At 32.9% G+C, this 15,335-nt stretch overlaps 1 protein-coding gene across 1 annotated transcript in view; it reads right to left on the reverse strand.

Moving 5' to 3' along the window:
* Window positions 1-15,335, reverse strand: part of LOC119662091 (dynein heavy chain 7, axonemal) — a 48,920-nt gene that overhangs the window by 33,272 nt on the left and 313 nt on the right. Inside the window, exons 2-19 of the mRNA XM_038071641.1 lie at window positions 12,892-13,179; window positions 12,561-12,780; window positions 12,277-12,492; window positions 8,240-8,399; window positions 7,928-8,161; window positions 7,172-7,876; window positions 6,526-7,110; window positions 5,722-6,134; window positions 5,492-5,645; window positions 5,257-5,388; window positions 4,429-4,905; window positions 4,207-4,365; window positions 3,770-4,150; window positions 3,550-3,696; window positions 3,036-3,482; window positions 2,863-2,976; window positions 1,288-2,801; window positions 429-1,215 (exon numbers count right to left, since the gene is read on the reverse strand). Coding sequence (XP_037927569.1) covers window positions 429-1,215; window positions 1,288-2,801; window positions 2,863-2,976; window positions 3,036-3,482; window positions 3,550-3,696; window positions 3,770-4,150; window positions 4,207-4,365; window positions 4,429-4,905; window positions 5,257-5,388; window positions 5,492-5,645; window positions 5,722-6,134; window positions 6,526-7,110; window positions 7,172-7,876; window positions 7,928-8,161; window positions 8,240-8,399; window positions 12,277-12,492; window positions 12,561-12,780; window positions 12,892-13,179 — 7,133 coding nt within the window. The remainder of the gene's footprint in view (window positions 1-428; window positions 1,216-1,287; window positions 2,802-2,862; window positions 2,977-3,035; window positions 3,483-3,549; window positions 3,697-3,769; window positions 4,151-4,206; window positions 4,366-4,428; window positions 4,906-5,256; window positions 5,389-5,491; window positions 5,646-5,721; window positions 6,135-6,525; window positions 7,111-7,171; window positions 7,877-7,927; window positions 8,162-8,239; window positions 8,400-12,276; window positions 12,493-12,560; window positions 12,781-12,891; window positions 13,180-15,335) is intronic.

Here is a 15,335-nt window from a genome sequence, read left to right on the forward strand (position 1 = left end):
TAATGAAAAAACAAACTCATTTTGGATCACCCTACATATTTAGTATTATGTTCTTTTAAAACAAATTAACTAATAGTTTATTTCGGCACTCCAATTATATCCTGTAGATCAATCAAATAATTGAAACGAGTAAAGTCTTAAATAAGTGTGGAACCCTACAATTAAAAATATAATGATATCTATATATTATATAAATACTTTCAAAATGAAATGAAATAGAAAAATATATTATTTATAGTAAATTTTAAAGTTGCACTGCTTTTCGGTACTACTACAGAATACCAGATGCCGCACCTATTTAACACCCTAGATTTATATCTTACTTAATATAGAATTTCAAAATGTAAAAACAACCAATATTCACTTTTCCATACGAAAATGAACCAAAAAGTTGTTGACTTTGATATCAGAATAGCACACATTCCCACCTGTACATCGGTAAACAAGAATACCCCGTGCATGTCCGATGAGCTAATTTTACGCAATATAACTTTAATATCATCATGCCATTCAGTTGGTCCATATTGTCGAGTGATTTCAACTTGAAATATTTCATAGTCACATATATGCGAAGCCAAACGAGTTAAGCTCTGACGTCCGGAGCCACCAACTCCAATGAGTAGAGCATGACTACGAGGCTGCTTTATTATGCGACAAATTCTCGACAAATGCTCGATGGCAAAACGAAACAATACCAAATTCATTGGCTTTTTGGACATATTATTATATTCAACCAGATAAGTTTCTACAACCGAACGTAAATCTTCAAGGTCATGCACTTCAATGTAGTTCTTATTATCAGCCTTCGGATTCGAAAAGTCACAATAGATTAAATTACGAAAATTTGCCTCTGATAATTTCTCATTCTTTTTTAATAATCTTGAAAATAGTGCTTCCGGTTCAGAATTAAGATGTTTATTTATTTTATCACAAATTGAAGCGAAGAGCCAAGCGCGATCAGAGTCCTCAACCAAACGATCACCGTACACACGCAAAACCTCGTGTACCCACAAACGTCTCATTGAATCCAGATCCTCTGTCGCTTCCGGCACAGATAGCAACACACCTTGTATGACACGTGAGAAATCACGTAAATTGAAGAGATAATGCGATTTTGCTGGAGTAGGCAATAAATTTCTCTTAGCTTCATTGTATACGAAAAGTGTAGCATTGACAATTTCATCAATGCAAGGGTCGAAATCCTTTGAGAAACCACTGTAGTAAATAAACAATTTAATATAATTTTTCTATACTAGTATTCTGTACTAGAATAAATGTACTACCTACCGCGTATCAAGGTGCCACAAAACAATTTTGGTGAATATTGTCTTTAAAATGGCAGTATCGAATTCGTCAATAGCTATCACATGAAAGAACCGTTGAAAACGCGGTGTGACAGTGTTGCCAGTTGCTGGTGGTCCCATAGCCGTCAGCATTTGCAAATCGATAAGCTTCAGAGGTTGTGTTGTTTTGAGATCATACCACATCATATGATCTAATAACATTCTCAATAACTCAATGGGAGGTTGTGCACCAAAATTTTCTTTTAAAGGCATTGATACATCATCTACAAATATCACATACTTTTTATTTAATGGTGGACCATAAACGCCTTTTCGACGTTTATCTAATTTGGACATAATAATATTTTGAGTTTGATTAGCAGAAGTTTGAGCGGAGAAGTTTAGCATCATTGGTGTAAATATCTCCAAATCCATACGTTTCAACATATAATTTATTACATATACACTTTTACCGGTACCAGTGGGACCAACAAACATTATACCCTTTCCATTTTCAACCAATAGTGCAGTAATCGCTGTAATACGCACACTTTCTTTTGTGGTAATTATAATTTGGTTGACTGGTATATCACGCGGTATGGGTGGCGCGGTCTCTACATCATCTTGCCAAGCCTTCCACTTACCTTTGCCATCCTTAATATAGCGGTAATCAAACACTGTATGATCTTTAGGCATTGGAAAAATATATGGTTTTGTTAAGGCTGGTACTTGTAACTCTTCTGGTATACCAAACTCTTCATAGAGACTGTCATTGAAAGCTTTGTCTGTTAGTGCGCGAAAGAACATACTAAACTTAAGGCGACTTTCTGCATCTAAAGCACCCCCAATAGACCAAACTAACGCAAACATAAATGGACCTTCAATCTGCGCACGAAAATCTAAATCTGTAAGAGCAGCCATGTATTTCTCATCCCTAAAGTCTTCGTAATAACAATCCAGAAAATTCAATAAGGAGGTTATTAGATTTGCATCTGTAGTTGGTGCAATTTCATTCAAACATTTACGCACAAGGAACAATAGAATTGAACAAAAACGGTCGAAGAGGCCATCGATAACTTGTCTGGCTATGGTGTGAAATGAATCCGGTAACTTATTTTTCCAAGTTGTAACTAAAATTTCCCAACCAAGAGTACTTGGTTCCATATAAATCATACCACAACGTGAAACAGTTGCTGGTGAGGCAACTTCTAAGTCCATCGGCTCAAATATCAAGTTCGTTGTGGGAGACAGTTGTATAATCTCACCAGACATAAGGCACAATTTTTTGTTGTCATCAAGTACAGTGTTCATATTTTCTATCCAAATAGCATCAACAGGTCCATCAAATATCAACCACTTTCGATCCGGCGTATCAGTGATTGCAAAATACCGATAGCTTACGGCTAACACGCCGTCACTCCACTCATGAGATACAGCATCAAACTGCCCATATAATTGTCCCATCGTAATGGCTTTGGGGTTTATTATTGTATATATAGCACGATTTTCGCCAGCATTCTACAAGAAACAAAAATTTTATTATAATAAAAAATTATATCAAAACTATATTCAGTAAGACCCTTAGTTCCATGCACTCTAGCGCATCAGCTAAAACACGATAACAAGTGGTTTTGCCGCCAAAAGGTAAACCGACAATCATGAGTCCGTGGCGAACAACGATCATTTCATAAAGCTTAAATAAAAAAAAATTTATTGATGTAAGTTTTTTCATATGAATTCAACTATGTTTACCTGTTGAACTTTTTCCAAAAAGAAATCTGTGCATTGTAAATTTTGACTGTTACAGACTTTCCGAACACATTCGTTGAAGATAACATAATCAGATTCCGGTAAGATAACGCCAGGGAATAAATCAGATGTAATACCCTGAAATAATGGTATATCTTGATTAAGAAACTTCGGTAAATTAACGTCCTTAATGGAACGCAACACTAATATGTCTTCGTTCTGATCACGATAGCGCAACTTAAGCGCTCCTGCTGCCTTCAATACGGACTTTACAGCACGCATGCCATAATCATAATGGCACTGAGTACTCAGCTGTTCAGAGCACAAACGATAAGTAGCCACAATCTTAACAGATAGCGGTTTTGCCGTCAAAAATCCATAAGAATAAAGTTCAATTTCTGAGATAAGCGCATAATCCGGCACCATCATAGCTACTGAACGGAATAGTGCCTACATATGCGGAAAGTCAAGATATACACATTATTTATATGTTTAATATAAAATTCTTTTAATAAACCTTTAAATTATCAGGCAACTCAGAACGTCCAGCATAACCAGGGTTCATGGTAATAAAGACAGCACAAGTGGGATCCAATGTTAGAGTAGTGCCTTCAAACACCAAAGTAGGACTGCCGGAGTTAATACCACGTTGTATAGTAAGAATCTATTGTTATTTTTTTTTTTTAGAATCACATTTTTTACACTTGCATAAGTAATAATTAAAAAACGAAACTTACCTGCTGGGCTACAACGGACAGCACTTCCAAATCAATTCGATTGAACTCATCGAAACATGACCAAGCACCGCATGATGCTAGACCTTTGAAGAATTTACCCAAGGCAAGATAATCCAAACCATCGGAACAATTGAACACCACACATTGTTTAGCAACAGCTTTAGCCAAATCTTTTGTCGTTTCTGTCTTACCGGTACCAGCGGGACCTTCTGGTGCACCACCTAAATGTAAATGTAAAGCACTGAAAAGTGTGCGATAGCAACGATCCGTTAATGGCGTTACAACTAAACGAGTAGTATTGCCCAGATATTCATAACCATATTTAAGAGAACAATTAATCATGCGTGTATCTAGATTATTCTCCTCCCAGTAATAACGCAACTAGAATATATCAAATATATACCTTACATATACAAATATCTATTAATATTACAAACCTGACAGAGCCATTGGAAGTCATTAAGATCCTTAACACCTTTCTCATAAATTTCAGCTAGTACATCACGTGCATGTACATCTAATACAACCAAAGCTCCAAGAGTAATACGGTTTTGCAAATTCAAATCACCACGCACCAAATCAACAATCTGGCCAATCTATATAGGATGACGTATATGATCAAAATTTGTTATTTCAATTACTTATTGTAATTAACTTACCTGAAATCTACACAAATCCAGGAATTTCCCTAAATTCTCAACTGGGTGCTCCGACAAGAAACATTCTGTGATGCGTAATGTCCAATATGTAAGTGATATGGATTGCACACACTGTCCGGGCCACACCAAAACCCAATTATCTCGAGGCATGTGTGGATAGCTGAAGAAGGCTTCACTGACTTTTTTATGTATACTCTTTTTCATATCGATCTCCAAATCGAGCAACCATTTTTCAACTTGACCACGAGCTTTAGCTGTTGATATCACATCAACCAATTTAACCTCTTCACGTTCAGATGAACGCATGGCTGTAACTTCTAACTCTTCGGTGAAATTTAAAGTAGCAATACCCTCGAAGCACTTTTTAAGATGTGGCTGTACGCGTGTGGGATCTTTGGTTTCGGATAGAATCTCAAGTAATTCATCATTTGACAAGAAGAAGAAGCGCGGGAAGTACAAACGTTTCTTTTCCAAATACTGTGAATGAACAAATAATTATTTTAGTTTTGCTTGTACTATTTATTTACTTGCATTTTTTTTTTATTAAGATGAAGACTGGATAAAACAATAGTCTTTAATAAGTAAACCATTGTGCTCAAAAAATGGATTTCACAATTTAAGCAATTATCCGAAAATAATATATAATTTAATATATATAAATTATATATTGATTCTCTGTTAGTCGCACAAATATATATAACATATATAACAGATAAACAGATAAGCAACCAGAGACTATATATTCGAATGGCTTTTCAACGCCCCAAGCAATTATAAAAATGTGATATCAAATATATATATATATTGAAACCTTGCGTTTAAACTTACATTGTTGAGACCTTTTTGTATAATTTCCAATAATTGATAAGCTTTTTTTAATTTTTCTGACATCTTCTCAATCTCAACCACTGTCATAACCCTCGGATCCACAACAACTTGTTTCATGAGTTCTTTCCAAATCTAATTATAATATTATAATATATATTATATATTACTATACGTGCATTTGCCATGTATTATATATACAGTATCAAATACAACTACCGATATATGAAAATGTTACCTTATCGACAGCACTGAATCGTCTACCCTCCTCAGGCATTTGTTGTTGAATATCAGGACTGGAGAAAATTGGCTCCAAATACATCCAAGTGGATTGCACACGGCACCATTCATCCAATATTTCTTGTAATAACATTAACTTCCGTTCCCATTTTCTGAAAGTAAAAAAGAATATTTATGAACGTTGAAGACTAATCCCTAAAATATTTAAGTTTCTTAAACTTTACTTACAGCATTTGCTCCTCAAATGGTTTAATGTATGGTGAACTCTTCATTGTTTGTGTTTTGATAATATGATCATCCAGCAATATTTGTATATCATCTACCGCACCCAGTTTATAAGTACCAGTATCTCTGTGCGGTGAAACAGTAAATGCAACATCTTCCCACTCTTTTTGCATTTTTGCCAAAGCTTTTTCCAAATTATTTTCTTTGGTTGCACTTTCTGAGATGGCCTCAAATCTAGGTACATATTCTTCAAGTTGAAAATCAATAACTTTGGCTAATGTTAAATCAGGCGTTACTTTTATGGGGAAGCCAATTATCTCAGATACTTGCTCCCAATGGCGTGCTTTCATACCAGGATTTCCTAGAGTACTAATTATTGGCATGTGTTCACGGAACTCTTCAATTCGCTCTTTAACCTGTTATAATTATTAAATCGATATTAACACACATAAAATAAAACAAATCAAATTATAATAATAAGTAAAAAATTAATAATATATAGGATTCTCTCTCTTTATCGGAGACATATAATTGTGAGAGGTGATTCCTGGAAGTATTCATATAGTTACACACAGTCTATTATTTTAACTGAGATATAAGTTGCAAAAACAAATTTATTTAATTTAAAATATTGAGAATTTTGGGCTTGAAGGAATTGTTCAGATAGAAGGGTTTTTATTGCTTCTATAATTATTTGAAATAATTATAAATTAATAGACACCAATACGATGGTTCTCACTTCTTAAGTTAATCAATTGCTTTCTACATTAATTTCGTTTTGGTTCGGTGCAAACTGCGTATACTTACATCTCTAATGAGAGCTTGAGTATGCGGCTTATCTCCCATTTGTTTCTCCAATTTTTGGACAATACGATATATATTAGCAACGTCATTTTCAATCTCATCTGGATCATACGAGCCAACTTGTGAATACATCCAAAGATTATATTTATCCAGAAACTCTTGTCCAGCATCGAACAATGTTTTATAAGGTCTCAATTGATCATGTGCTTTCTTACGTATAGGATATTGTGAGAGTTCCCAACCGAACGCTGCTTCTTCCTCATTAATTTCATCTATTACTTTCATGGCATCAACTAATTTTGCATCAAGTACTCCTGCTTTACGTTTATAGCGTGCCAAATGATTAATATCACCCCATTGATCGTACTCCTTTAACTGTTCATTATAATTATTTAAATCGCGTTTAAACATTTCTATACGTTTTTTAAGCAATTCCTGGTACTCTACGCTCTTTTGTGCAACTATTTTGCGATGTTTGTCGAATATCGTATGTAGTTTTTTATACCAAATAACGGTGTTGCTGTTATTCTTAATTTGTAAAGTTATATATTGAGTGTTATCCATAAGCCAGAGCAAATGTGATATATTCTATAAAACATATTATATGATTTCAGATTTAATATTATTGTATATTACTTCTAATACCTACCGTTCTTAAACGGTCTTCCATTTCATACACTACTACCTCTTCGACGCGTGCAACGTATGCTTTCAGTGCCATAAGTTCCGAAGTATTTCTAGGTACTGTCAGGGCTTTCTTAGCGATTGCTTCATACTCCCTGCCCATTTTAGTCATTTCAGATTGCTGTTGTGATACCATTGTACGCAATAACTCATTTTGAAAATAACGCGCAATACGTTGAAGATTTCTTATGAAGTTTTCACGATTAAATTCGAAAAGTCCCAGACGCATAACACCCCATATTTCTCTTGTTATTGTATACTCTAAATCTCTATAATATTTAACCATGTCACAATACTTTTCAAAATTTGGTCTCGATGCTTTAAACTCGTATACTCTCCTGGCTTCAATCCCATTAACAAGCACAAGATATTTGTCAAAATCATGTATACGTAATTCAGGTAAAATACGTTGTTCTTCTATCAACTCAGAAATGCGTCGGCCAGCATTTTCTACTATATGTTCCGGTATAGCAGGAACCAAGTAATACGCTGTGCCCAGTTTCAACTCCGTATAGAGTTTATTCTCAATGCGTGGCATAGCTTTCACAGCTACAAGTATACCCTCAAGTATACGTAATAATTCCGCTTCAACTTTTTTAAATCTGGGAAAAAAGGATATACTGTCTTCTCTCTCTAATATAAGATCCAACTTGATGCCAGGCCAAGTTCTCTGCAATATAAAATTTAGCATTGAATCATATTGAAAAATACTTCTACTTACGCCATATTCGAATATAAAATTTGTGAAGGCGTGTATGCTGCGTATGCACATGTCTTCTAATTGCTGTGTCATAAGGGCACCGGCACAATTAAAGAAGCAAACCACTAACTCCAAATCATCCAGAGCAGGTAATAAACGTTTCTTATTATAACGCGCTAGAATTTGATGTATTTCTTTGTACCACGTTTGTTCCAGAAGTCTTTTTGTTTCCTCTATCATGCGTCCACACTCATACTAAAATAGGTTAATTAAATTATCAGTTAAGTTATATATTTAGGCTTTCAAAGAGATTAAAATAGAGTGCATACTTACTGCAAAATCGTAGACGTCTATGACTTTATCAGTTCTAAAAAGATCGACTTCAACAAATAACTTTTTTCGATACTTTGTATTCCACAGCGACAACATACCAGCGATTGCTCCATGTATACAAAAAAGTACTCGACCCAATCTAGTACGATTTTGCTTATAACTGAAAAATAAAAAATGTATATACTTATATAAGCAGTTGAAAGCTATGTCAAAATTCGGATCACTGAAATTCAATCCACAAAAAATAAATTAGATATTTTTACATTAATGATCACCTTTAATAATTATTAAAGGGATTCCCGATCTCGAAAATCCAACTCGAGTGAATAAATTTTGTTGTTCCCGCTTTGCACTGTTACTTCTATATGTTCTTCGGTTACCGAGCTCATTACCCGAGATCGTATCTACCACTATTGATATACTTTTTATATAAAATTCAAATAACATTCTTTTTTTGTTTCTGATCTGACAAAATTTCAAGTTAAAAATATTGATCTATTAACAACTAATGGTTAAGTGTGTCTGAAAGACATCCAAAGGACTTTACGCAGATAGCACGACCAGTCCCAAAAAAAAATAATCTTACTAAATATTTCAAGTTTAAAATATAATGTCGAACTTCTAACCGTTAAGTACCATGTCTATATGGAATACTTACAAAAAGACTTAACATGTTTAATATGTTAATTTGCTAATGCTAACGCTAACTGCTATGTATCTCTAAAAGTCCTGCAAAAAGACTTGTTATATATGAAATGAGCAGTCAAAAGGTTCTGGATTAATCAATAATAATTTTGTTATAAAAAAGCCCTGAAAAAAATACATTTAAGGAAAACTTTCTTGACTTGAATTAAAACAAAAATCGAGAAATAACATGTGAAATATAAGTCGGAATCTCTCATACATCTACGCTCTAATCGTAAACCAACTCTTCAGCTGTGTAATATTTCAGATCAAGTATTATAGTACTGATCCAATATTTTTTTATTATTATTGTTAGAAAGCACAATAATGTTTTACAACGTATGAGATTTCTTGTAATATCGCTGGAGGTTAAACTAACAATATCTTTTGTTCCATATCTCAGACGTATTGAGGCAGTGGACTCAATCCCTGATAATCGTGAAGTGCTGACAGGTATGATGAACGAATGTACAACTGTACATTTTTAAAATCTGCAGGATTCAGCGTCCCTATAATCCCATATTCCAAAAGTATTAATTAACGACTGCACAGCTAGTTAAGAAACTAGTAATTAATCTAAGTTAAACTAATTCAACATACTTAACTAAAAAATTTTTAATTATTTTATGACTAAGATTAGTACACCAAATGTACTTCGAATCCAATAACTTTAAGTCTATACACTTTATATAAGCGTGTAAAATATATATTTAAATACTAACAAGATATATATAAATGACGTCCAAAAACTGCATGAAGTACAGACAATATCGTTTTGGAAGATTGTTGAATAATCAAAAGAGATTTAGAATCCATGCCGTTACAGGGACGATGTTTGACGGGTTCAAAAATCAATGCAATTATATATAGCTCTCTTACGGTCTTTCAAAATTAAGAATTTGGATTAGAGAAACTGCAGCATAACAGCACTTTTAATTCTGCTGAGAACATTAATATTATTAGAAAATTTTTTTGCAGTCCTATATAACCAACTGTAAAATGTAGCTCCAGAGCTAGGAAGAATATACAACCGTATGTGAAAAAAAAATGTCTAAGTGTGGTTAATTTTTGCTTTCCGTGCTGTGACTTAAATACGCTTTTTTGCACTTTTCATGCTTCATGGTTGGTTTGAAAGATGTTTTTCTTTTCATTTTCATTTAATTTAGATTTAATATAAATTTTTAACTAAATTCTTTTTTTTTTCTTTTAGAATTTTTTTTTTATTCTTTGTCATTTATTTTTTTCAATGAAAATAAATAGAAGAGAAAATGTGTGCCTTGCGCAGCTCATAAGAATCTTTATGGACTCCATCACATAAGATTTAGATTGAGTTATTTGGGTTTGAATACTCAAAGGACTTCTACGCTTTGCACATATTTTAAGCCGAAACAAGAAAGGAAGAAAAAGAAGGAAAAGTACACAATCAAGGAACTTTGAGGACTTGATTGCATGTGAAGCGAAGATGTTTTATAAGAAATTAAAATATTTCTGAAGTTCCTCATACAAAAATATGTCAAAAGCAACGAAAAACACTCAACATAAATTTGATGCGATAAAGTTGAAGAAAAATTTCACTTCAATATATAAATATTGATAAAAAGAAATAGTTTGTAATAAATTTATTGTAGAATGTTACTATTCTTTATTATTTAAAAAGATATAATTTTTAAAAACAGAAGCATATTAATATCTAATTCCTATCTAGTCTCTATATAGTAACCGTCAGGCTAAAGAGCTAGTGCAACCCTATAATTATAATAAGATATGCTTCTTCAGCAAAACAGATTTAAGATTGCTGGTAGGATATTTAGCGGGTCACTACGGACTACGTTACCACCTCAACAAAATGGGTCTGCCTGAAGAGATAGAATGTAGACTCTGTTTAGAAGCAGAGGAGACATCCAGCCACATTCTATGTGACTGCCCAGTATGTGTTTTTATAACAATTCTATTCCCACAATAATTCCGCTTACTAATTCTTAGGAAAAAAAGACGACTACCCAAGGCAACAAACAGTTTAATAAGTCAACTGAGATCAGTAGAGATATACTACATCTCAAAAAAATACTTTTCAAAAATTAATACGACGTGTTTATACATCTACGTATATACAAACCAAGCTCTTACTTATGACATTCACAGTCACTTCATAGGATACACAAATCTGGCTGAACTTGACCTGCGGCTTCATCTTACTGGTGTACAGGTTAAACTAAATCTGTGTCCACCACTTCCTCTTTCTAAATCACATAAGTGATTTAGGAGTTACCACGCTATCCAGCTATTCATAGTTTACTTGCTTGACTTTATATATCAATTAAGTACATTCACAATATACACCTGCATAATAAATTTCTAGTCTCTAAATATTCAAGTAGCAACGTTGCTTTAATCTATTCTAGAAACAACTTCTTGTTTACAATAATTTTCTATCTATTCATTAACATAAATCCATCCAACTGAATAACTTCACATTAATCTTGTATTATTATTTTCAGATTAGTGAAGCTCAATCCGAAATCCGCGATAGCACTTTGATAACCATTATATTTAGTTAATGATATCCGAATACAGCAAGATATCTCCTGAATTTTGAATACCAAATATGTCAAATTATTTTGTCTCTTTCTGAAAGTATTTATACTCTTTCTTCCCAGTATATAATATAATGCGATTCAGTTCTTTCACATTTTTTCATTTCTTGGAAATCTTTCTCAATGTTACTTTCAACGGCACTGCAGTCGTTTAAGTATCAAATATAATTGTTTGAGACATTCCCATGGTCATTCAAAAAATATTTGGACCTTGGTCGAGATATTGAACTCTGGTACTTTTTAAGATGCTACCGAGACCATAGCCTGTGTTTGCGTTATATTACGATAGGGGTAATACTGAAGAAGTATTGAAGCTTTTGGGATCATGAATTCTACATATACATTCTAGAGCATTATGAAGAACTACAACTATGGATGCTGTTGTATTAAATCGTGATGAGTATACGGTGAGAATATGTAGAAAGGAATTATAAAAACATTCGTGGAAGAAATAATTTTCCAAAAGGCATTATGTGTTAAGTGGGTGCGTACAGAATAGCTTAAAAAGATAATATGGATTCAGAAAAAAAAATTGTATGATAGAAGTGAGTATATTTTAAATAGTCACCAATATCCAAAGTCTCTAAGAAAGCTCTGCATATAAAAATCGTCTGAGAATATCTCAAAAACAGCTTATATTTAGGACGATGTGTATTAAAAAATTGTAAACATTTTCTTGATTATCTATTATATATGTTAAAATATAATTTAAAATATTAATATTAAAGCCAACTTAATGAACTACCATTTTGTACTCACCGAAAGAAGTACGCATGATAGAGTTTACGTATTTCAATAGATTCTTTACATCTCTCGAACTTGTCATCTTCCTTGACGAGACTTATAGCATTACGCAGAACGTAATCAATAACGCCCTTTTTCATAGAGTTTATAAAATCATCTCGGACTTCACGAACTGTAAATGGAACATATTTGACCCATTGTAGCAAACGCGGAGGAATAAGAGAATTAATGCTGTGAATGTTTTAAAAAAAAAATTATTATTATTTTATTATTTGAATAACAAAATGTGAGTTTCTTACCGCCGTTGTAATTTATTTGTTATTGGTGATATAGTTGTAGTATCCACACCATGCGAAATGTAATGATGATACCGTAATAGTACACGCTCACGCCAATCTGGCATTACAAATTCCTTTACATCTGTTTCGGGTTTTTTGTCATCATCCAACATTATAAGACGTATAAGATTTCGTCGAAATTCTTCGCGATTCTCTCGCCTTGTAACATAAGTCGATTTTCCTAACATATAGACAGGATGAGGATTATATAAATTTAATTAAATTTTGTGTCATACAATAGTCTTTTATAAAATATTTTAATTTTTTTATTTTAACATTAATTAATACACACTTCTGCGACATGTTTCCGAAGATGAACTTAACTGTACTGTACGTCTTTCACATGTTTTGTGTAGAGAAGTCTTACGATGTAAAATTTCACCATCGAACACTTCACTAGTCACGTCGGGCATATTCAGCTCATACCACATTTTTCGTGTTGTGGACTCGAAATTCGTCCTAAGCTGTAAAAAGTTCTCCACAACCTGGCGTTGTGGCCGCTTGAAGATGACCCTATATTTAGGATCTAGCTTTCCTTTTTTTGGCGGCTTTGGACATAGTTCATCTAATTCGTCAGAATCTGAAATATTTAAAATTATTATATAATATAACATTATTGGTAATAACTTATATAATGTATATAAAAATTTAGTTTTATTTCAAATTATATTTACTTTTGTATACTTCTAATATACTCATAAAAAGATTTTTGTACTCATTCTGTATAATTAACTGCAATCAGTGGAAATTCTATAGGGTTTATGCGCGATTCCGCTTTTTGCTCAACTAGTAATATACACCTATCCATAATCTACCTACCTATCTAACAGTCATTAATTACCGTAATACTTCATTTGCTTATAACATATATTAATGTTTACTCAATGCATTTAGTGAAACATTTATGATCTTGAAGAAAGTCGTCTTGAATAGACTTATGATAATTTCATTTTATCATTTTATAATTTCATTTACTCCTAAAGGAGCTTCCATGAGTTTTCTGAACTTTACTCTGTTGCCAGACGCTTTGTAGATTTGCTTCCAACTTTTCTTACCTACTCATGCATAATAAAGCCTCTCTACCGGTGACTACCCTCCGGATTCAATGGATTCTATCTTAAATATAATTAAGCCTCTCTGCCATCGAGTACCCTTCGGATTCAATGGTTCTATCTTATGGCCTGTCCACATATAACCCATTCGTATTTCCTCTACATAACATTTTTACCAATACTAAGCCATAGTTCACGTTTTGCCAATCGTTTTAGCTAGAACCGTATCCAGAAGTTTACTTCAGGAGGTGAGAAAAGTGTGCTTTCAAATTATTTGATTGATTATAAAAATAATTTGTGTTATAAGCCTATAAACCCATATAAAAAAATATTCTACAATATTTTGACATTGCGACATTTTATTTTATATGGAATACAATTTTATATGGAATTAAACAACCATAATGCATTAATAATGAATATAAAAATCTATACAAATAAAGTCCTTCAATTTATTTTGGTGGGTTTCAGCCTATCACGATTCACATTTGTCGGGCTACGCATCTGATTCCGGTCAATAAATTTTCAAGATACAACTGATACGTTTTTTTGTGTAAAATAAATTTTTTATTAAATTCGGTTGACTCATCCAAATAGCTTTCTCAACGACTTTCTGCTAGGTCCAGCATAATCTAACTTACAATCATCATAAAAAGATTTTGGACAAAAATTGTTAACTTCATTCACCCACTCATTATATTGGTCAGTTGATGTTGTCCCATATCCACATCGAACTTTTTGGGTTATTACAACAATTTATGTACCTATGACGCCGTGAACAAAACAAGTTCTGATGTTGTTCTGATAAACTAACATAGACAATAGAGAAACATAGACAATGCAAGCTCACTTACAAGCAGATAAAAAGATAAAGGTAAAGGTAAAAAGAAATGTCTATTTAGTTGTCTTCAATTATAGTGTCTTGATGTCTTAGTGTCTTAGTCTTAGTTTTGAAAACTTGACCAAATACGCCCCCTCCGACATTTACTTTCTCTTCACTGCAGCCATCAATAATGTTAGTGTCAAAATAATTAAATATTCAAACATTTTCTATGTCATTTAATGGAGTGGTCGTACAGCTTCGGAGTCATAACCTCCCCGCAGCTTCTCTTCAGTTTTAGAAGTAGTAGCTGCCTTCGTTGCGAACCGTTTGTCTTTTCAGATGACCAAGTACCGCTCGCTCCTGCCAACACGGGTTATAACAACAACAGCATTTTTGTCTTACTAAAGTTAGTCTCGAGACCAACTTTTTGAACTCCATGTATTCTGGCACCACAAAATATGCAATTCAGAGATTATTCAAGCAATATCTCCTTAATGGTCTTAAAAATTGCCTTTGGACAGCTCATAAAAATAATGATTATGATACTTAACTTGCTTTTAATAATTTAATATTTTATCATTAAAAAATAATAAGAATGTTTTAATGTTTTTAATATGACGTCACATAAAATATTACTTCAATCAATTGTCACTAAGGTATCAGCTATAGCACACGCAACACTCCTTGTAAGCTCCAAACATATGAGCCTTTACAAAAACACAGTGGGTCTTATGCATAAAAATTGCCTAAGTTGACATAGTCAATAATTAGTAATAAAATTATTTGCAATACAATTGATATTTTCATGTGATTATAATTTATTTACTGATTTTTTAAATGAAATCATTTCTTTACATTTAG

Source organism: Teleopsis dalmanni, chromosome X (genome assembly GCF_002237135.1).
Source record: "Teleopsis dalmanni isolate 2A chromosome X, ASM223713v2, whole genome shotgun sequence".
Classification (NCBI taxonomy): domain Eukaryota; kingdom Metazoa; phylum Arthropoda; class Insecta; order Diptera; family Diopsidae; genus Teleopsis; species Teleopsis dalmanni.